This window comes from Argentina anserina, chromosome 6 (assembly GCF_933775445.1).
Source record: "Argentina anserina chromosome 6, drPotAnse1.1, whole genome shotgun sequence".
Lineage (NCBI taxonomy): Eukaryota > Viridiplantae > Streptophyta > Magnoliopsida > Rosales > Rosaceae > Argentina > Argentina anserina.
The window spans coordinates 15,427,428-15,449,717 of NC_065877.1; the positions used below are offsets into that span (position 1 = coordinate 15,427,428).

A 22,290-nucleotide genomic window follows, 5' to 3' on the forward strand; every position below is an offset into this window, starting at 1 on the left:
TGACTCAAATATAAGTTCAGGATACAAATTAACAATTATGACCAAGTTTAGAGTGCAAATCGGCATTTTTGTCATATTATAATCTTAACAATAGTACATACGTATCACCAAATCATCTTGGAGCGAATTTAATTATATGCGGCGAGATTAAAGTTAATTGGTAGGGTAGATTATTGATAAAACTCACTTTACGGCAGATCGAGAACTAGTCGATCTCTAAAAGTCTCTAAGTCAGTCTACTTCTAAGAGAATTAGAGAAACAGTAGTTAAGTGATCCTCTGTATATCTATTTACAAAGTTCTTGGTTTATCATGTGGTGAAAAAAGAAAAATGTGCATGCAAGACTAAGTATATGAATTTTGATTTACTAGTAGCAAACTACGAGAGGGATTAAAATTCTATTAGTAACTTTTATTTTGATACTTTTCGTTAAACCTAATTATGTGTAATAGATAAGATTGATGCGAACCCAGTAATATTTCGAAAACCCAGTTCTATACAAACACATAAACCCCTGTTACTCTCCGGAAGCTTCTGTATAAATAGCAAATTTCAAAGTATATATGTTTTGATATGGTTTCATATTGTTAACATGATCAATGCATGCCTCAATGGACCAATTGTTTCTTTCGATGCCTATGGAATCGAACTATCAAGCGCACCCTAGTTTCACTGAAGATCCAGTTTTTTCGATGCCTATGGAATCGAACTATCAAGAGTACCCTAGTTTCATTGAAGATCCAGTTCTTTCGATGCCTATGGAATCGAACTATCAAGAGTACCCTAGTTTCATTGAAGATCCAGTTGATTTTTATTGGAATTCTCTTCCACCGGGTTTTCGGTTTGCCCCAAGTGATGCAGAGCTAATTCTATATTACTTGCAGAAAAAGATGTTGAAGCAGCAACTGCCCCTTAACAAGATCCGTGAAATCGATATTTATCAATACCATCCTCAAGACCTTGCTGGTTAGTCATCAGTACTCTTATACCTCTTTTTCTTTATGTTTAGTTCTTAATTTCTCATATATAATGTGCTTTCTAAATTTGCAAATAGCAAGCTTCAATTGTCTCTCTTTTTCTAATTTAGAGTTGTTTTTCTTCTTGAAAATTTATTAGTCTTTGAAAGAACATCGTTCTAATCCTACTAAGATAAATATACCGATTTAATCGTTTTCCATATATATCTCATGAGTTTGTCGTAAAATTATATCAAGTGTTTCCCTTGGATGTATTTTTTACTAGATATAACATAAATTATGCGAGTAATTTTAACACAAAGATCAAAAGCTTAGTGGCACATATAATCATAAATCTTCTAGCTAGGTTTTCCATCCTTCATATTTTTCATATAATTTTGAATTTGAAATATGCAAATTTAGCACAAGTAACAAATTATCCATATGAAACACTTCTTGCTAGGGCTTAGAAATTGCAGGGATTAGAGTTCGGAACTTCGGATATATAGGTAAAGCTAGGTTTAGTTCTCCTCCGATGTAACAACAAATAACCAAATGTTCATCCGAATAAAAAATACAACTGACACAAAGAAACCAAATAATCTGTACGTTATATATTTATAAGATAAATTCTGATATAATTTAAACCAACATTGATATATTTTCCTTTAAAATTGTAGAGACACAGTTGAACAGACATGGAGAACAAGAATGGTACTTTTTCACTCCTAGGGAGCGAAAGTACGCCCATGGTTCAAGGCCAAATCGAACAGCAGACCATGGGAATGGATTCTGGAAGGTAACTGGAAAAGATGAAGTCATCACATTAGCTTCTGGAGCTAGAATTGGATTCAAAAATACTCTGGATTACTTTGAAGGGACACATTCAGAAAACCAAAAGACCAAATGGAAAATGCACGAGTATAGACTAAGAAAATCAGAGAAAGATGAAGATATTGCTGCTTCAAATGATGGCGAAAAACATCAACGAGACATGAAGGTAAGTATTTATAATCTTGACTCCAAGTTATATATCTCTCCGACTCTCTTCTAATATTATGTTTTTATTTCCTACTTATTGTTATTTTGTAGTTAGATGATTGTGTTCTGTGTAAGATTTACACAAGCAACAGATGCAAGGAAGGGAAAAGAAAGAGGACTGCTGCAAAGAGATCACTCAATCCTGATGATCAAAATAAAGATGTTCATGAGCATGAAAATCAAGTTCAAGATTCTGGCGTCACTCATTGTCTTTCAGGACCCATCAACAACTTCAATAATCAGAACAATACACAGCACAACGTGCCAAGTTCATTTAACACCCATGTCATGAACTTTGAGCGTTCGTTGAAAGCCGATAAGAAGCCTCGAAAGTGATCATGTACCTAAATGTACCTGATCGATGGAATACACCAGTCTTTTCTCCATCCCCGAATTATTATTATACTATATATATATAGGTGACAAATTAATTAGAGAAAATCATAGAAACAATATCAAACCTTTTGGAAAATATGCACTTTGCTGTCTAATCTTTATAAAATTTCATATTTGTGTTCCACCTTTCTACTTTAATATCGGATTGGTGTCTGGAGTTAACGGCTCCATTAAAATTAATAGAATTAAAAAAAAACTTAGGTAATCTTATCAGTTATCAGACACTCCTTGAAAAATAACTAGCCTTCAACATGCCAAAAAAAAATTTCACCTAACTACCTCATGTCTACTGTTATTTGGACTTGGCAGAATTACTGCTGACTTAACTAGGAAAGTGTTTAGACAAATTGTTAGAAATACCAGGATTAAAAGAAAACTAACATAAGTTTTTAAACTTAAAAAAAAAAACAACAACACTCATGCTCCACTCTTAGGCGGTAGACCGCCACCTGGAGATTGAGTAAATTTTACATTTATCTTAAGATCCACTCTTAGGCGGTAGTCCACCACCTGTGGACTTAAGAGTATAAACATATAGACGGCGTTAGGAGCTCATAATATAGTTTATTTATTTCAATATTAGTACAAACTAAAATCTAGAGCAGTGAGACCACTGGCTTGAGGAATAAAATCTCTCGCAAAATTAACAACTCTAAAAAATCTTTGTAAAGACTTTGCGTCTAGGATGTTGTCTGGAAATTGGCTAATCTTTTTGCGATATGGTCTTGGAGATGAATCTCTCCATCCTTAACATGTATGCTGACGAAATCTATTTCACCTTTGAAAAGATGAATTTTCTTTTGTCCTAGGATGATTCCTTTCTGGACAATAAGTTTGCAAATATGCTCAAGGTGTTTTCAATGTTCATTCATAGTTCTGGAGAAAACCAGAATGTCATATATATAAACTATGCAGAAATCTGCATAAGACTTGAATATATTATCCATCTTTCTTTGAAAAATGGAAGGAGCTTGCTTTAACCCAAATGACATGACTAGTCATTCATAGTGTCCTTGAGTAGTTCCAAAAGCGGTTAAAGGTATGGAATCAAGATGCATTTTGACTTGCCAGAAACTGATTTTGCATCAAACTTGGAAAAGATTCTTGCTCCTTTAAGTCTGTTGATGAGGACTCTCGCCTGAGCTATTCTATTTGATATCCATCCTTGATGTTCTTCTTGTTCATATCTCTATAATCTAACACCATTCTAACTTTTCTTCTTACTTGTTCTGCATGATTTCTTACAAGGAAAGCTAGAGCATGATGAGGACTACTGGATGACTTGATTAACTTCTTTTGAAGAAGTTCTTGAATCTGGCTTTCCATTTATTTTCTATCTTGTTCTCTGTAATGTGGAATAACTTTTACATGGCAAATAACATTTGTATCATACATCTTTAGCTCACAATATGCTGGATCTTTTTCCCATTATAATTGAGGGTCTTCACTGATGATGGGTTCAGTAAATTCTCAATCTCCGTAAGGGTAGGAATCTTCTTTCTGTTCAACCTTGTTGGCATATACCTTAAGGTTGTGTTCCAAGATGAAATCTTCTTCTCCATCAGAGCTTGAACTCTCATTATCAGAACTTTGAGGATTTTCCTCTGAGTCTGAATCTTCTGAGTCTTTTGAGCTCGTTTCAACTGTTATTATTTCCTGATGCTCCTTTAGCTGATCTTTTAATAACAAAACTAGTTGAAATTCTGGTTCATAACCTGGCTTGCGATCGCCACCCTTCGCTTGCGATCTCTGATATTGCTATGTGAAACCTTCTCCTATGATTATGACTGCAACTGTAAGTCTGGATTCCCAGTAAAATTTGTTATATTTCTCAAACCTGAGCATGGCTGGAGTTTGAGTTACAATTTGTTGAAGGAGAAAATCATTTCCGATCAACAAATCAGCTTCATGAGCTTCACACTACCAAAATCGCTTAACGATAAAAGTTCTTCCTCTCAATAAAATTTTAACATTCTTAGCGAAGATGTTCATATTCATCTCATTGTTTCCCATTCCAATTCCTGTGACTGGTTTGTCAGCTTGCTCCCAATATTCTTTAGGAATATCATATCTCCTTGTTAGACTATATCCTAATCCACTATCTACAAATGCATGTAGATAATATTTCTTGTAAATGGGAAACTTCAGTCCTACGGTTATGTTGTTATAACCACTTGTTTGGACTTGTTTTAATGGTTTTGGTGAATCACTAGATATTTTGATTAAATGATTGATTATCCTTTTTTCTTCTTGTGTGAAAGACTCTTCCACTTTTGTTGATATATAATTACTTAATGAAGTTACCAACTTCATTTTCTCAATATCATTTCTAAGTCTTTGCTTGAGGATTTGCTATTTTTCCTGCTCATAGAACATCTTATATTCTTGATCAACAAAGATATGAATGTGATTGGTGATGTCACTAGTAGTGTGACTGAAAATGTAGCTGATGAATGTCGTGTTACTAGTAGTGTGGCTGGTAGTGTAACTGATGAATGTATTGTGTGGCTGATAGTGTGACTGGTGGTGTGACTGAGTGTAGCTAACGATTTTGTGTGTGTGACTAATAGTGTTTGTACGACAACATCAGTGTCGATATTTTGATCGTGTTAGTTGATTTGAGAAGTTCAAGATCGATCACATAACAGTTACAAAAAGTTTGTTATTTCTAGTCAATCTTTTTCTTCTTGTGACAACATAGTCACACTACCAGATACACGGGTAGTCACACTACCAGAAACAATGACAGTCACAATGTCATTATTGTAACAACTAGTGTGACTAGTGGTATGGCTGCAAGTGTTATTTGTAGTGGACAACATTATAACTACCAATGTGACTCCTAGTGTGACACATATTGTGACAGTCACACTACCAGTCACATTAGTATTTGTAATGACAGTTACACTACCAGTCACAAGTGCAGTCACACTAACAGTCACAATATCCATATTGTAACTACCAGACTAGTAGTGTGACACCTGATGTGACTATATTCGCTGGGTGTCGAGAGAAATTTATAAATTAGCAAAATTATGTTAAAATTCAAAGAAGATCGGTATGATTATGCTCAAAATGAAGCGAATAGCTAGAATTATGGAGCCTTGGGCTCCGGTTTCGCCAAGAAAGCTCAGAGCACCGCCATGGACGGCGGTAGCCCCTTTCGAGGGTTTCTGCAGCTTATATGGTGGTCGATTCGAAGTGGGTATGATATCAAATGAAAGATGGGAAAAAGATATTTCCAACGGTAACAACCATACTCAAATCTATCGTCGGACGACAAAGTTATGGCCGGAATAAGAAAAATAATGAAAAAGAAGAAAAAAATGGGAAAGGGTAAAACAGTCAGCTAAAATATTAAAAAAGTGATTTTTTCTAATTTTATTTGAAACTTAATGACATTTTTTGTAATTTCCAATTAAATGTAAAAACCATCTTTTATTGGATTTTTTTCTTTAACTTTTTTATAATTTAAAATTAGATCTGGTACTAAATAATAATTTGCTCTAAAAACAGATATCCCTATGGAACAACGCTATATAGAAATGGGTAATTAATATCAGGAAAACATAGAATAATTAGTTATTAAAAATGTAAAAGAAAATGTGCGTTTTATATACAATTGAGTCTCAATTAGATTTTTTTAGCGACATTTGATAAAATTGAAGGATATAGAAAAATTAGCATGACTACTATAAGTCATGTAACTCAAGTATTATCTTGATTTCCTTCTTTCATTTTGGGTAGTTAGACATTTTGGGTGGTTCAAAATTTTAGCTATAAAATTTCTCTTATGACTTTATTAATAAAAGATGTGTAGTGTAGAAAAAATGAAAACAAATTGCTTGTATTTAAGGTATTTGCGTAACTTATACGCGTACGGCGTACACCCTCGCGGATTCAGCACCGCCTCGCGAAACCTATAAAAGCAGTAAACCACCCTCCTCCTTCGCACGTCCCCAAAATTTTGAGCGAAGATACCTCCAACCAATTCCAATCCGAATCCCAATCCAACTGGGAAAAGGAGAGATTGGATTTCCTAATTTCTGTAAATCAGTTGTCTTTCACTTCTTAATTCACTCTCAGAATGGCTTCTTCTCGCCGCATCTTCGTCGGGAACATAGCTTACAACGCCACCGAGGAACAGGTGAGGGCTCTCTGCGAGGAGGTCGGCCCTGTTGTGAGTTTCAAAATCGTCACAGACAAAGACACCGGGAAGCCCAAGGGTTTCGGGTTTTGTGAGTTCAGGGACGAAGCCACCGCGTTTAGCGCTCTGCGGAATCTTCGGAATTGCGAGCTCAACGGCCGGCGTCTGAATGTCAACTTCGCTGCTAATGAGAAACCCAATCATCAGCCGATTGGTCTCCAAGTGGCTGCGGATGCCGCCGCCGCCGTGGCGGGTGCTTTAGGTGGTTCTACGCAGGGTTTGGGTAATGATTCTTTGACTGTCTATCTGTCGAAAATGTCGAGGAATCAGTTGGCGCAGATGGTTTCGGAGATGAAGGGAATTGCTGTTGGGAATAAGGACATGGCTCATGACATGTTGCTCGCAATGCCGCAGCTTAACAGGGCTCTGTTTCAGGCACAGATAATGCTCGGAATGGTCTCACCGCAGATGATGGAGAAGGCTAACATGAGGCCAATGCCTGCATTCAATAATGGCAACCCCCAACAGCAGCTTGTGGTTCCAAAGCCGGAACCAGTTCATGTCTCGGCGCCAATGCCTCTGTCGAATATGGGTCAACAGGCGCAGCTGCAAGTTCTTAAATCAGAACCGGCGCAAATGTGTGAGCCTCAGACTCTTCCTCCGGCGGAAGTGGACCCTGCTTTGATGCAACAAGTTCTGAGCCTACCTCCTGAAACGGTGGCTTCATTGGCACCGGAGCAGCGGGAACTAGTCATGCAGATCCAACAGATGTATAGGCATTAGGCAATGTCAGAAGTATTCTTTGAGCATTATCATTAACTTTCTTAGAAATTTAGTATGGGATAAGCCTTTAATGTAAAACACTTCATGTATATTGACCTTTGGTCCAAAACATTAATGAGATATACAGCTTATTTTCATATTCATTTCCCCTGTGTTGGTTAATTCCGTTCAGTTGTCTCTCATCAAAAGGTGCTATTCGATAATGTCTATCTAGCAGACCCCCCGCTAACCCGAGTGAGCATTCAAAAATCTGTCCTAAATTCATTCGCGAAGGCACTCCTAATGGGTTGAAGACCATATCAACAGGTCTTCCATCTTGCAAATAAGGCATATCTTGTCTAGGTAAAATTCTTGAAAAATTATGGAATAGCGGGGAAGAGTCCCACATCGGCAATTAGGCTTGTCCCTTCGGGGACATCCGATAAAATTGGAACGATACAGAGAAGATTAGCATGGCCCCTGCGCAAGGATGACACGCATAAATCGAGAAATGGTCCAAATTTTTTTTGCAAAATTTCTCCAGCCGGAAGTGCAAAGGTTCTTCCTTTCTTTCCTTCTCTGTTGTTGTTGTTTTTTTCTTCTTTTTTACAGTCTTTTCTGTGTTCATCAAGCACAACTGATTCAGTTCAACAAGTTCTGAGTTTAGTTCTTTAGTTCTGGTTGTTGATATGCAATCTAAATTTGACCTTTGTTTTTGGTTAATGCATATGAAACCCTGATGTGTTTGATGAAATATGCCTGCAGACTCAGTTAATCTGTTATGTCTACGCTTGTAGTCAATTGGGTATCGTGCAATCTTTAATTCCATGAACCCATTCATATATTGCTCGCTGTTTGAACTGTTGTCAACAAGTTTTGATGTTATTCAATTATTCAAAACATTCATTGGGTTTGTTGGGTATTATTTTTTGTGGGAGAGATTTGACATTGCCCATACATGCTAGGTTTGTGGGTAAAAACAAATTTCAAACTGTTGCATGACTATAACTATATGCTAGATTTGAGCCAGTGCACTCAAAACTAGCATCATCACATTGTATTTCTGCCATATCACTGAAGATTTTTTCTTTTTGGTATGAATTAATGAAGTTTAGGTTTTAGGTTTGAATGAGAACCTGTTTGGCTATCATTTACCAATATGTTTGTAACTCTATCTCTATGTTAGTTCCAGTGTCAATATTGGATGACCGACAATGTATTTTGGTTTGAATTCGACCTGGTAATTATAATATATGTTACTGATTGACAGTGGCTTTGATTCGCAATATACAGTAATTTGCGCAACGCTAATCTTAGTGGGAGATAAACTAAGAAAAGTAGGCATTACTATCACAACGTGTACATTCGTGAAACTTCTCCACTGGTCTTTGATAAGTTCAACAATAATCGTTTGTTTTACGAGTCAGTTTGGTGGTGTATAAATTGCTTATTTGTGTTGGGTTTGCATTTGAGAACATATTTGAACTTTTCAAATGCAAACTCAACAGAAATCAAGCGATTTATTCATTTTGTTCTTCTGTTTGTTAGTTCTGGATTTACCCTTCATTTGAATTCCTCAATGATCTTGAGTAGCTTAGGACACTCAGAGGTTAATATCATTGCTTTTTATCCAAAACAAAGAATCTCTGTGCTTATGAAATTCTTATTAGAGGTTCAGATTAGTATCTGTGTAATGTGATTAGAATATTATCTGATCTTTAATGCATATTTGAAGTTATATCTGTGTGTGTGTGTGTGTCCCTTGGTTAAATAAACCTATACAGGGGCAGAACTCACCATAGGCTTTAGGGGGCCTGCTTCAGGCCAGAAAGCCTAGAGTTTTGGAAAAAGAAAATACTTGCCTAGTTCTATATTTCGAAAGCCCTTAATTAAATCTCCATTTAAACTAATTAAATCTCTCTAATAGTTTGAAATTCCCATTGATTACCAGTCTATAATCAATTAAATTCTCTGATAAGTCTCAAGCCCCAGCACTTATCTTATCTAGGTTAAAAGACAAAAAATTTCATGTATTTTGGCAGATTAGCTTGTGACTTCAGCTTAGTATCTAAAGTTGTATGCTTGTGAGGCCATATGAATCATTTTTGCTTTTAACTGACCCAATATTTTACTAGTGGCCAATATCAAGTACTGGTATGTGATGTTATCTCTTGTTCTAATAATCATTTCAGTTTTATTGAGTAAGTTTGGTAGTGTATAAATTGCTTGTTTGTGTTGAGTTTGCATTTGAGAACATAACAAGTCCCAAGTTTGTTATAAACTTATAGTGATAAGAAGGCATTTGCAGGACTATTTCTGACTATATGAGTCCTGAAGAATGCATCAGGTTGAATTCATTTGTCTGCTGCACCTAGACGATAGGAGAGAACTGTCTCCTGAATCCAAGTTGAATTTCTTGTGGGCTCGCTCAATCTGTGCCTGTTGTGGGGTTGGCAGATGCTATGGAATTGATGGTGAAGAAATACTAACAAGGGTTCTGGAAGGTGAGGGAAGAGATGGATTTGGATGCACTTAAGAGAGTTTGAGTTTCACAGTTAGAACATGCCTCCTCCATCATTTAGAGGTTGCAGGTAGGGCAGTTCCTTTCCAATTCTCCGTAGATTCTTTACTAATTTTAAAATTATTGTTTTGTGAGTTAAACAGGTTCTTCAGGATTTCAAAAACTATGGTGGCTTGAAAGAAGCTTTTGATTTTCAAAAGGAAGTGTTGGTGAATCTGATGGAGGCATTGCAAAGAATCTTGCTCTCCATGAAAATACCATGTACTTTCCTTTGCCTCTTGCTTCTTTCATTATTAACAGATAATCAATTTGACTCTGGTGAGTAATATGGTAGTGCATATGTGCATTTATGCGCTTAAATAGATGGTCAGTTTCTAGTATCAGCTCACTTGATGAAAGAAAAGCCCATCATGAGTCATGACTAGGCTATTATATTTCTTAACCAATCAAATTAGCAAAATAAACTTATGTTTATAAATTAGGGCAGAATTTCACTACATCGTAATGTCTCTAGGGAGGATTCATTGTGATCGTAAGCCCACAATGTTGTGTCAACGCTGTTGCATGTCGTTATGTTAAAGACTTAACAGTGTTTGACCAAACCTTACAAACTCACTTCTGACTCTGTCATTCAGAGCTCTGTTGAGATGGCATATAAGGGGTATGCTTACTCATATCCAATCTCATTGTGATTCTAAAATTTATTGCCTTAGTCCTCACCAGTCTCCCCAACTGAGGATGCTGTAAATCTCAATGCCAGTGATTATAGTAGAACAATTTAAGTGGAGGCATTCAAGCTGGTGACTTGATTTGGAATTACGTTGTGTGACTGCATTGGTTGTGGTCTTTCAGGTATTTGTCATAGTGTTGAACAGAAAATTGTAATTGTAGTTCTTATATGATGGTCTTCATCAGCTAGTTCAGAACCTCAACATTGGTCATTTGGTAGTCAAATCTGATACCTCGCTTGTTAGTATGACTATAGATCAGTGGTATACACCCACCCTTTTACATACACGGCTGTAGGATCAGCAGTTTCAATCACAATTTTTTTTTACCCCTTGTGTTAGTTTGTCTTCCCCTCTCAGCCATGAAAAATGAAACATACATCTGATGAGATCATACCCTGTTAGCGCACGTGCGCGGATACAAGCAACAAAGAAATGTAGCTGGTGTAATTTAGCATACTTAAAAGCAATATTATGAGATATTTCGGAACTTATATGGTACTTAATTTGAAACAAAAATGTTTAGGGGCAAGTTTTCTTATACTAAATGAATAATCGGTGTACAAGGATGGATTCACTGGCCAAGTTGTGCTATTCTGCATATTGACTATGATAATGCGTTTGCCTATTGTGCTGAAGTTGTGGCAATGGCGCTTCATGCAGAAGAACCTTCATAACTTGTCCTGCTTTTGGTCTCTCCTTACTGTTTAGGTGAGTGCACCATAATCCCACGATTAACAAGCATTCCATTTCTTTCTGATCATATTTCACGCCTAATCTGTCGTCTGTCGCCTTAAGAACATGTCCTGCAAGGTAGAGCTGCCACACCCACTCGAAAAGTGGCATGTGATAATCGCCATCCTGGTAAGTCTGCCTTCCGCAAGCAATCTCCAAGGCTACAACTCCAAAACTAAACATGTCCGACTCTTTGCTAGCCCTCCCATGAAAAGCATATTCTGGGGCCATGTAGCCGAAGGTCCCTGCCACCCCAGTTGTCTTAGTCCTCAACCGTGGATCCACAAGCTTAGCAATCCCGAAATCCCCAAGTTTAGTGCTGAAATCATTGTCCAACAGGATGTTTGCTGACTTAATATCCCTGTGAAGAACACATTGCTCTGCATCTTCATGTAGATAATGAAGCGCCGAGGCTAAGCCTACGGCTATCTTGTACCGGAAATCCCACTGCAAGGTTGTTCTGCTCCCAAAGAGATGAGTATCAAGGCTGCTGTTGGGCATGTATGCATAGACAAGTAAGCATTCACCTTGCTCATGACACCATCCAATGAACTGCACCAGGTTTTTGTGTATTAAGCTGCTTATGATTTTCACTTCGTTGACGAAAATCTTCTCATAGTGCTCAGACTCAGCAAAGATTCTCTTCACAGCAACCACACAGCCAAGTTCTGGTATGACTCCTCTATAAACCTGTCCCGAGCCTCCTTGGCCTAGCCTCCTATCATTTGCGAAACCAATGGTGGCGGCAACTAGCTCTCGATAAGCAAATCTTCTTGGCAATGCTAGTCTCTCCAGATCTCTAGTTATGGAAGGAACTGCAGCATTCAAGTAGTATTCATGTCCTTTAGTATTCTTAATTATCTGCCTATTTACCAACAGCCTACACAAGGCCACACCAACTACCAAAATAAACGAAGGAATTGCAATGGTCACCATTATCCAAAATGTCTTCCATTTTCCGCTAGTACTAAGCTCATCAAAATCCGACTGGGAATTAAATTTCCATGAATATATAATATGGTTCTCAGTGGATCTTCCTGTAGCAGCTGAAAAACCAATCATAACCCATTCTGGCAAGATATCGGGGAATTCAACATGGTAAGAAAGAGTAGCAGAACTAGGACCTGGGGTGTCCTCGTCTGTCCAGTGAACGCTGAGGATCTTGGTTGTAGCATTGTAAGCTATCCGTGCCTTGGCCACCTTTGTGCTATTGAAGTTCCAGTTGGAAGTAACGGCAGATGATATATTATTGATATTGATCCCAACATGGGGTGCTGGGGGATCCCATGCATTTTTGAACGTATCAAACTCAATTGAGACAATTTGGTTACGGGACAGTGCAGTGGTGCTATTGAACAATCCAAGAACACTACCAGCAGAATTGGGTGGAATTGGATATCCCACAGGAGCCAGGAAAATAGCAAATCCGTCACTGTAGTTATCGTTACCACGAGTGTCGATACGGAATGTGAACTCGGTGCTGAAGTGTGCGACAGATTGAGTAGCATGGTTCCATAGATGGAACGGTTTTGTATAGCTGCACCGCGCTACTCGGAGCATTTCATGGACAGGGGTGAGTTCTACATTTCCATTTCTAGGTGTAGCGTCGCCTTCATAAAGTATGTTCTCTGTGTCAGGGTTGAATTGGGATATACTGAACGAAAGGGGATTAACCAAGTGAGAAAGAAAATTGGTTAAAATGAAGAATCTAAAGGTTGTTTCCTTGAAGCTAATAGTAATACACATGGTGAGACTGTGCAGGCTGCAGAGATGGGATATTCACAAAAGTTTGATACTTCAAAGGTTTTAAAGAGAACTTTGCATGTTATTTATTAATCTGCAGGCAATTATGGACCAACGAATAACCTGTTCTTCTTGTCTTAATTGTATGAGAACCTTGGAATGCACTAAAAATATGGTGTACGTATGTGGGCGATTCTGAGAATCTCCATGCACAATGATACTAGAAATTGGGATAGAAACGAATGTTAAACATACCATTCCGAAGACAAGGGTCCAAATTAAAAGGCCAACACGGATTGATCATTGATACTGCCAGCTCATCGGAAAACCATAGAAGTTGTTAACTTGGCAACAATCTCTACTATGCGTCGGACATATCGAGTTATCGACGTTACAATAAAATAATTAGGGTTGTGCTATTAATACACCATAAATTACTATTCACACACTCTTTATGATTGATGAGAGCCGATCATAAAGCTTATTTTAGGGGTTAATTTGTAAATTCAATTAATATCTAGTGATAGAATAAGAGAAATTGTGTGTTAATAGCAATTTGAGGTGTGTTAATAATATAAGCCAATAACTAAATAAAAAGTAATAGAGAATCAGTTCCACCAAAACTACTGCAAGAATGTGACGGGCTAAATTAATACACTCGGTTTTATAAAATGAAAAAAAGTTGAGCATGATTGTGTCCATGCACCTTATTTTCTGTCACTTTTAATTATTAAATTTTACAAACGGTGACGATGAGAACCAAGGAAATCTTAGTACTCGACGCCTTACATTTATTTTATTGAAATGCTCACTTACATTTTACAGAACATAAACAGTAAATTAATTAAGTAAATCTGCTAAGCTACGAGAACACTTTGAATCTCAGACCAGATCCACCCAACCTCTCTTCGATGACTTTGGACAACCTCTCTACCATCTTGGGGGTCAAATAGTTAACCCAGTCTCCCACCTCAGCTTTTCTAAACAGGCTCTTGCTCTCAAAGCTCTTGAGAAATATGCCAGTTTTATTCACATCCAGTTTCTTCATGGTATCAAAAGAACATAGCTTTTCTATCTCTTCAATCACACCATTTCTCTTCTCTTCCAAGGTAAAAGGGTGCTCCAGAAACTTTGCCATCCTTCTCAAGTGGTCACCATCTTCCTTCATGTCCTCGTACTTCAAGAACAAGACCTTGTCGGGTCTACTCAAGCTTTCTTTCCAGTACCCTAACATGTGCTCCCAAAATGGACCGAACCCAATGATGCCCTTGCAGTACATATCAAAGCCCTCCTCAATGGACATTGGAGACTGTGGCTTCCCTTTGTTGAGGAAATGCCAAGTAGAAACAAATGTGTCGAATGGGTTTCTGCAGATATAAACTATCTTACAGTTGGACTTTTTGATGGTACCCAAAGAAGGATATGGGATGTGTGTCCCAAACAGTCGTGGCTCAGCAAATGTGGAGAGATCAGGAAGTTGGTTGTTTGCATAGAGCTTGTACTCAAGGAAAGGCACAAGATTATGAGGGTTGGAAGTGAGCAAAGGATGGCTCTTGATTGAGAAACGGTGTCGGTTCACGACCGCAAAAGCCAAGGCTTTCAACCATGTTGTGCCGGATTTGGGGATACTAGCCAGGACTACGTCGGAGTCTCTAGATTGGAAGTGGTTCTGGAAAGCCATAATTGATTGGATTTCAGCTGCTTGACACCAGAAGCCCTGGAACTTGTATTGGTGGAGTGTTCGCCAGCCTTTCTCTTTTGGGAAAGAAAGAAGGAGTGCCTTGCACTCATCACTGAGGTTTTCTTCCTCGTGGTCAGCCGGCTGGAATTCTGTGATAGCCATCGATGTGTGTTTAAGGACAGTTAGCAATTACAATTGTGCATGAAAGTTAGCTCACAAGACACCCACATATATAGTAGCTCACGGTTCCATAGCTTAGTCGCTTTCAATTTAATTTTCACGTTATTTAAGCACGTTTTTTTTTGCTTCTTCCATCAAACTTCTCACAGTTGGCATGTTTATTTGTTCTAACGTTGTGGTAGGAATTGGAATCTTTAACGTCAATAAATTTCTCTGTATCTCACTTATACTAGCTAGCTATTACCATCTACATGCAGCTAGATATACATACTGGTTTGTCTCTTTCATTATGGATTGTTTCAGTTATTCTTGTACTTCTCAACTTCTCGTGCACATTAATAGACATCTCATCAGAGAACTGAGAGAAGAGGAGGACATGAGGCGGATAACATCCAAAATTTCCTGTACGTTTTCAGTATAATTTCTTGCACTGCATGCTATCGTTTGTTTACCACATCATATAAAAAAGTTAAAAACATAAGATGGGGACGTCGATAACATTCAAAATTTTCCAGTACTAGCTCGTTTCTGGCGTGCTTTTGGTGAGCACATCATATCAAAGACACATAATGATCGACATCCTTTTTAATTACAATATCACATACCCTAATTAAATGTGAACTATATATAGATCCAGTATGCGATGACTTGTCTACATGCGCCTCTTACGTAATATTTTATCTGTTGGAAGGTGGAACGTTGTTTTCATCTCGAATTTTTTACAAGATACGTTCTGTCAAGTGGTATGGCTGGAAAGAAATCCATATATATCTGCTGATCTTAAACATGTTAAGTACGTAGTACATGATATTTTTCCCAAGCACTCTAACTAGAAAATCTGTGCTAAAAGTCGTCGATACGGAGAGAATAATATATATTGTTATAGGAGAAACAACAAGAAAATGCGAAACATGCATGTACAGAAAATTTAGGGCAAAAATTAAATCAAACTGAAGGTCAATGCTAGAAACATTGTTATACCTACAGTTTGAGCATATGAAAGAATGTTGGCAATGCCAGAATGTAAATAAGAAGATTTCTCAATCAAACAGAAGGAATGCAGCGGTCCTAAATAGAACACATGAAAAATGTCACTAGTACAAATATGGTGGCTGTTGCTCATATTTGTACTAGTGTGTGTTGGCATGTGGATTATCGATCGATATAACGGCAGAGAAATGGACCAGTTTTCTGCATGTGGATGTGATGGCGTCGACACATTTCATGAGCTAGCCGTAAGAAGCACAGCAAGCTAGTAATCGCGTCGCAACAACTTGAACAGAAAATTTGAGTTATCAGTTGGATCAGTTTGCAAGTCCTTATCGTCTTTCTTTGCCGACAGAAGATGACAATGAAGAGTTGCTATGTTATTTCTGTTTTTTACTATAATTTCTGGTCGGGTCCATAAATCTTCTCATCTTGTCCTTTGTTGCCCTCTTCGATCTCCTGTTCCTTTGGTGACTCGCTTTTCATAGAAAGGACATGACATAGTTGAGAGATTCTATGAGCACTTTTAATGTCGACTTCTGTAAGGGGCGATGTTATGGAGGATTGGAGGCGAAAAATATTAACTTACACATTTCTAGTTAGAGTATGTGAACATTAACATAAAAATTTCTTAGAGAACGTACGTACGTACATCAAATATACCAATCTATTTGGGTGCATGAGAACAGTGACAATATTGCATAAGATGCCTTTCATGCAGTATCTTCGTTTATTGCTCAGGGTGGCTCTGCCTCTTTGGAAGACGCAGCGCCACAACGGCGCTTGTTTGGTGCTTCACACAGATAGTTTTCATCACGCTCTTAAACCGATATTGCATGTACACCGATTCTGGTCGATCACAACTCGCACGCTCAGCTAGCGAGCTATTACTACATGTGGCAGCCTCTGATGTTAAGTGAGAACTAGATTCTGAAATACGATTCCATAGTCAGTATTGCCTATTTTCTGACTAGTAGCAAGTATTTGAATACAATATACATAGAATAAGTCCTCTGAATACAATTTCTCAAAGCAAAAAAAACATTAAATACAAAAAATTTTGTATATATTTCAGCTCTCTAATGGCTATGCAGTACGTACACCTCTCATGTCTATATACAGACATAAGGGTACGTACACTATATATATCAAGTATACCTTGGTAGGTACTGTTTATCTGACTATCTTGGTAATTGATACGTTATATGAATTACGTTCATGAAACCGGTAGTGATTCCCTGATCGACTTCCCTTGCTCGCTCCCTCCCTACAATATAGAAACCTTCATCAGATTTATGTGGCTCTCATATACTTGAATCGTGGAACATGCAAAGAATGCTTGACAACTATTGCAAGGTTGGTGCACTAAGAATTATATTGCGATATATAACTCTAATTAATTACCAAAACCGTGGTAAATGTATGCACTTCAAACATACAATCTAGTACTAGAAGAATTTACGTCTTTTACAAGAAGAAAATAGATAAAGAAAATTAAGATGATTACAAATATGGAGATGGCAGAGGATGCGAGTGAAAACATTGTCATTGTGGGTGGTGGGATTTGCGGCCTTGCCACTGCTCTTGCTCTGCACAGGTTTGGTTTGGTTTTTGTATTTTTTTTTTATGACTTTCCTAGCCTTTAATAATGAATGATACTGTGTAGTTCATATTGAAATTTTGTGATTTGGTTCTTTTGTCAAAGTTATATTGATAAATTAATTTCTACGTACGTTTCATTTGAAATTTGGTTCTTGATGGATCGATGTTCCCTTATTATCAACATTCATATTTCTTCTTAAATCAAATTTAGATTAAGCTGATGCATTTCCGCATATATAGATCGTCTGATACTTTCTAGGTGCAGGAAGGGCATAAAAAGCTTGGTCCTAGAAAGATCAGAGAGTCTGCGAGCATCGGGAGCAGCCATTATCGTTCATTCTAATGGATGGCGTGCACTTGATCAGCTTGGTGTTGCTTCCTATCTTAGACAGCTTACAGTTCCAATTTTATCGTAATTTTGTCATCTCTCTCTCTCTCTCTCTCTCACGTACATAATTTTTACTGTATGAGACGTACATTTTTCACTATGGCATCTATACTGAAAGTACACTGAAATGTATTATACATATTGGGAAACCTGCTTTTTTGTGTGTTCTTTCAATGAGCATCTTGTTACAGTATATTCGATCTCACACATAATATGTTTTACTAGTATTGTCTGATCTATTAGTTTACTTTCTTTTAGGGGACAATTCCACTCACTTGATGATGACAAGCTACAAAAACTACCAGTAGGGTGGGTGTTCTTGATCGACGAACGATCAAGCTTTTTTCGTTGTTTACATTTATACTCTCCACCAGTAGATACATCAAGATTTCCTTTCTACCATAATTTGATAAAACATAATAATTTTTTCTTACTTGTATATAATTGAAATAAAAACAGGAAAGATGAGTTACGATGTGTGAAAAGGATTGATCTAATGACTATCTTGGCTGATAATTTGCCACAAAATAGTGTACGCTTTGGGTGCAACGTACTTTCTGTAGAGTTGGATTCCACAACTTCTACTCCAGTTCTTCAACTTGAAGATGGAACCAGTTTGAATGCCAAGGTACTGCACTGTTCCATATTCAGTATAATGGCGCTTGCCAGTGTCTCAAAACTTATCACTGTATTATTTTCTCCAACGTTCTTGCATATATATGGAACATCAATCAGGTTGTGATCGGATGTGATGGAGTAAACTCTACCATTTCCCATATGATGGGGGTGATGCCTAGAAATATATTCAACATATGTGTGGTAAGAGGTTTCACTAGTTATTCGAGTGGTCATGACTTCGACAGTTCGTTCAAGATGACCAAAAAGAATAATGTTCAAGTAGGATTAATGCCCATAACCACCAACCTGGTTTATTGGTTCATTACTGGCAAATATATATCGCAAAGTGAGTAAATAAGATATATATCTAGATACCAGTCGTCCAGTCCCCTAGCTACTTTGTTCTAGTTTAAGTGTCTGATATGTATATGTGTATGAACAGAGTTCAAGATCTCCCAGCAGAGCCACAAAGTAATTAGGGATATAACAGCTGGATCCGTGAAGGACTTTCCTTCTAGCATCAAAGAGATGGTAGAAAATTGCTCACTAGAGTCTTTACATTTTTCGGAATACTTGAGATACCAAGCACCGTGGGACATAGTACGAAGACGCTTTCGGGATGGAACAGTAACAGTGGCAGGTGATGCCATGCATGCAATGACTCCATTCATTGCTCAAGGTGGCTCAGCCTCCCTGGAAGATGGGGTTGTGTTGGCTAGGTGCTTGGCGCAAAAGACTTCTGCTGGTAATCTAAGTGGAAGAGTAAGCAAGAAGATGGTAGAAGAAGCACTTGACGAATACCTAAAAGAGAGAAAACCAAGAGTTCTGAGACTATCCCTGCAGTCATACCTATTTGGGAAAATGCATGATACTTCATCAAAGTTTATCAAGTTCATATGTATTGTATTCCTGACGCTCATATTTTATGATTCACATGGACATACTCGCTATGATTGTGGTAGCCTCTAATTAATAAGATCGATGACCTAAGTTTATACTCACTAGTCACGAAATAATGATGATTAATGAAGTACATGTTTCTTTATGTAATGCTTCAAATAACGAATTTGTGGAACTTACCTTTAAAGTTACTAAATAAGTCTCAGGGTTCCAATTGGTGGTACTTATATGATTTTTTTTTTGTGTTTTTTTTTCTTAGAAATATGAATTGCTGGCCAGCCTTGTCACCGGGCGATGGCACAAGGAATCACGGACAGGGGGCAAATAAGTTTACTATATACTTTAGTGTGTAGATGTACATAAATATACATACAGACTAAGAAACACGAAAGCTTGGAGAAGAGTGTTTTGCGCTTCAGAAGTGGAAATGCGAGGAAGAGCACTGAAACGCTTCCCCATTTTTAAGGGTCCACGCATGATATACGTCATGAAATTCACGAAATAATGACAGAATTTGGTTGAATAGATCTAGTTGATAGCAAAGTAGGAATTGAGGGATCATTTTAATCAATTTTAAAGGTTAGAGATCAAACTGACAATGTCACAAGAATTCAGGAACCGTTGGTGAATTTTTCTTTATAAACTAATAATAGTCTCAGAATCGATGAAAAATATTAATTTTATCAGATATTAATATATCGATAAATTAATAATTTATTAATTTATCGATTAATTAATAACTTATTTATTTATCAAGGTATAATAAATATTTTGTTTCACTTTTTCAAAGAAAAAAAGTTTTAATTTGTCCATGCACTACATTGTTTAAATTCTCATAAATGTAAAATTTATAACTAAATTATGTTATTATTAATTTATATATTCGATGAGATCTATATGAAGTTCAAACCACTTTAATCGGTTTTCTAGAAATTCAAACTATTTACCGAATCAAATTAATCTGAATCGAAACAATCGGTTTAACCGAAATTTGGTTCGGTTTCGGTTCACACCTTATACGTAATTTTTTTAAAATTTTTCAAGAGATGAGACTCAAATTCCTACCCAAAGATGATGTCACAAATCAGTACATCACACGCACGTCTCATTAATAACTATATAAAGATTATAATTTTCTCATTTTGATAGATTTTCAATAAAATATCAAAATGTCAATGTTGGGATTTAAACTCCTGACCTAGAATATAACAACCATGCGCTCTACCAACTGCACTAGACAACCTTCTATGTTATGTTTTGTTATTTTTTTGTACTAATACCCATTATTTATTATTTTTTAAATCATTAAATTAAATTCAGTCAGTTCGGTTAGTTTGATCACGTAAACCATTTTTAAACCATTTAAACCGGCTTCGGTTCGGTTATCCGAACCATATTTTCGGTTCGGTTCGGTCTGTTTTGCTTGTTTAATTCGGTTTATGCCCACCCCTAATATGAACTCTCAAATTTCTATTATTTTATAAATTCAGCGAATTATTAATTTAACACGTTAACCCCAAGTCAAAACTAGCAAAAATTATTAGTTTAGTGAGGTTATTAATTAATTGGGTATTAATTTAACGAGGTTCTACTGTAACATAAAAGCGTGAGGTTGTATATGATTTTTTGACCTAAATAATCACAACTTTAAGATGAGAGCTCTTATTCATACTTATAAAAACAACATTTTGACCTCCTTTGTAATTAGACCTCTAATTATAAATTTTATTTTTTGACTTTAACAAGTCATTCAATTGATTCAAACTTATTATATTATATAGAGCCTCTCGAGCTGATTTGTTCAGAATCACTGTATAATTAGCAAATTTATCTACAATTTATAACAACAAAATGCATTCAAACGGGTAAATCACAATAAATTAGAAGAATAAAATAACTAAAAATAAAAATAAACGTTTACAAAGTGAGAACAATATTTTTGTTTGGATGTATGTGAGATATTAAAAACGATATTATCATACTTTAGCTAGATACGGTAGAAGTCCGTTTGAAATTATTACGGTAAGAACAAAATTCAGAAATCAAATGTATGGTAATGGGATCTTTGCTTTTTAAATATCGGTAGTTGTCCGGTCGTGCCCAAATAGTAATATTCCAGAGGGAAATGCACCTAAGATCAAATATTTTGAGCCGGCTTCTTTGGAAAATTCAGACTTTCCTTTTGATGCTGCGATCACATAAAAACATAAACTTTGAGGTTCAATTATTTGTCTTGTATTGGTAATTTCACATCAGTTGAAAAGGTTAAAATTAATTTGAAAAAAAAAGGAGGTCTAAGTGCTATTTTGAGAGGTACAAATAGAAACTCTTCTTTCAGATTTATTTTTAAAGAATTTTGAGTCAGTTTCTTGATTTTGCAAAACAATGTTGATCTACTAGGAATTTTGATGTCGATTACGTCTAAAGAGTTATAAAAAGAAACTTAAAGAGTCAATTGTTCGAGGAAGTTCATCTTATAATCAAGGAATATGATAATTTCTATTAATTGCCAAATTTAATACATCAAAAACAAACTTCTAATTCCATTAAACAACTTGAGCCAAAGTCAATTGAGAACATGGCAATGACAAATACATACTTGAAAAATACTTAGCATAAAACATAATCAAAATAGATTGACTAATCGAAATCCATAGCAACAAAAATCTTGAGTATAGGATAGGGCGGAGCCTTAGGATGAGACTCAAAATCTACTATCTTGAGAATGAAAGAATATTACGTTTCCATCTCAAATGTACTCTCAATAGAAATAGATACAGGAGCCATAATAGCTTGTGTTTCAATTTTAGAATGTGGAGCATGCATCAAGGTCAAGTCTGGTAAGACAATCTCATAGACGTTTATTGAATCACTGTTAAGTGTGTCCCATAGAACTTTGAGATCT

At 36.6% G+C, this 22,290-nt stretch overlaps 5 protein-coding genes and 1 non-coding gene across 6 annotated transcripts; 4 read left to right on the plus strand and 2 right to left on the minus strand.

The window, feature by feature from the left end:
• Nucleotides 1-638: 638 nt before the first annotated feature.
• On the plus strand, nucleotides 639-2,333 carry LOC126796945 (NAC transcription factor 32-like). The gene is made up of 3 exons (XM_050523657.1): nucleotides 639-966; nucleotides 1,637-1,956; nucleotides 2,049-2,333. The coding sequence occupies exons 1-3, from the start codon at nucleotides 639-641 to the stop codon at nucleotides 2,331-2,333; spliced, it is 933 nt and encodes a 310-aa protein (XP_050379614.1).
• Nucleotides 2,334-6,480: 4,147 nt separating this feature from the next.
• On the plus strand, nucleotides 6,481-7,323 carry LOC126796947 (cleavage stimulating factor 64-like). The gene has a single exon (XM_050523658.1). It carries the CDS (start codon nucleotides 6,481-6,483, stop codon nucleotides 7,321-7,323), a length of 843 nt encoding a protein of 280 aa, XP_050379615.1.
• A 402-nt stretch (nucleotides 7,324-7,725) lies between these two features.
• Nucleotides 7,726-7,828, plus strand: LOC126801317 (U6 spliceosomal RNA). Its single transcript, XR_007672811.1, has one exon. It is a non-coding gene; the product is annotated as a U6 spliceosomal RNA (small nuclear RNA).
• Nucleotides 7,829-11,142: 3,314 nt separating this feature from the next.
• On the minus strand, nucleotides 11,143-13,032 carry LOC126796948 (L-type lectin-domain containing receptor kinase IX.1-like). Its single transcript, XM_050523659.1, has one exon. It carries the CDS (start codon nucleotides 13,030-13,032, stop codon nucleotides 11,143-11,145), a length of 1,890 nt encoding a protein of 629 aa, XP_050379616.1.
• A 660-nt stretch (nucleotides 13,033-13,692) lies between these two features.
• LOC126798076 (cytosolic sulfotransferase 15-like) lies at nucleotides 13,693-14,881 on the minus strand. The gene has a single exon (XM_050524909.1). The coding sequence runs from the start codon at nucleotides 14,870-14,872 to the stop codon at nucleotides 13,892-13,894; it is 981 nt and encodes a 326-aa protein (XP_050380866.1). The 5' UTR covers nucleotides 14,873-14,881; the 3' UTR covers nucleotides 13,693-13,891.
• Nucleotides 14,882-17,388: 2,507 nt separating this feature from the next.
• On the plus strand, nucleotides 17,389-19,454 carry LOC126798075 (monooxygenase 1-like). Its single transcript, XM_050524908.1, has 6 exons — nucleotides 17,389-17,474; nucleotides 17,745-17,891; nucleotides 18,126-18,176; nucleotides 18,327-18,495; nucleotides 18,603-18,831; nucleotides 18,928-19,454. The coding sequence occupies exons 1-6, from the start codon at nucleotides 17,389-17,391 to the stop codon at nucleotides 19,452-19,454; spliced, it is 1,209 nt and encodes a 402-aa protein (XP_050380865.1).
• Nucleotides 19,455-22,290: the final 2,836 nt, after the last annotated feature.

What these genes read in the sequence shown, in the direction of transcription:
- LOC126796948 (XM_050523659.1), bottom strand. Translation starts at nt 13,032, where the DNA reads ATGTGTATTACTATTAGCTTCAAGGAAACAACCTTTAGATTCTTCATT.
- LOC126796947 (XM_050523658.1), top strand. Translation starts at nt 6,481, where the DNA reads ATGGCTTCTTCTCGCCGCATCTTCGTCGGGAACATAGCTTACAACGCC.
- LOC126796945 (XM_050523657.1), top strand. Translation starts at nt 639, where the DNA reads ATGGAATCGAACTATCAAGCGCACCCTAGTTTCACTGAAGATCCAGTT. An exon ending in CCATCCTCAAGACCTTGCTG is followed by an intron (nt 967 to 1,636) that starts GTTAGTCATCAG and finishes TTAAAATTGTAG; the next exon opens with AGACACAGTTGAACAGACAT. An exon ending in AACATCAACGAGACATGAAG is followed by an intron (nt 1,957 to 2,048) that starts GTAAGTATTTAT and finishes GTTATTTTGTAG; the next exon opens with TTAGATGATTGTGTTCTGTG.
- LOC126798075 (XM_050524908.1), top strand. Translation starts at nt 17,389, where the DNA reads ATGGAGATGGCAGAGGATGCGAGTGAAAACATTGTCATTGTGGGTGGT. An exon ending in CTTACAGTTCCAATTTTATC is followed by an intron (nt 17,892 to 18,125) that starts GTAATTTTGTCA and finishes ACTTTCTTTTAG; the next exon opens with GGGACAATTCCACTCACTTG. An exon ending in GAACCAGTTTGAATGCCAAG is followed by an intron (nt 18,496 to 18,602) that starts GTACTGCACTGT and finishes AACATCAATCAG; the next exon opens with GTTGTGATCGGATGTGATGG.
- LOC126798076 (XM_050524909.1), bottom strand. Translation starts at nt 14,872, where the DNA reads ATGGCTATCACAGAATTCCAGCCGGCTGACCACGAGGAAGAAAACCTC.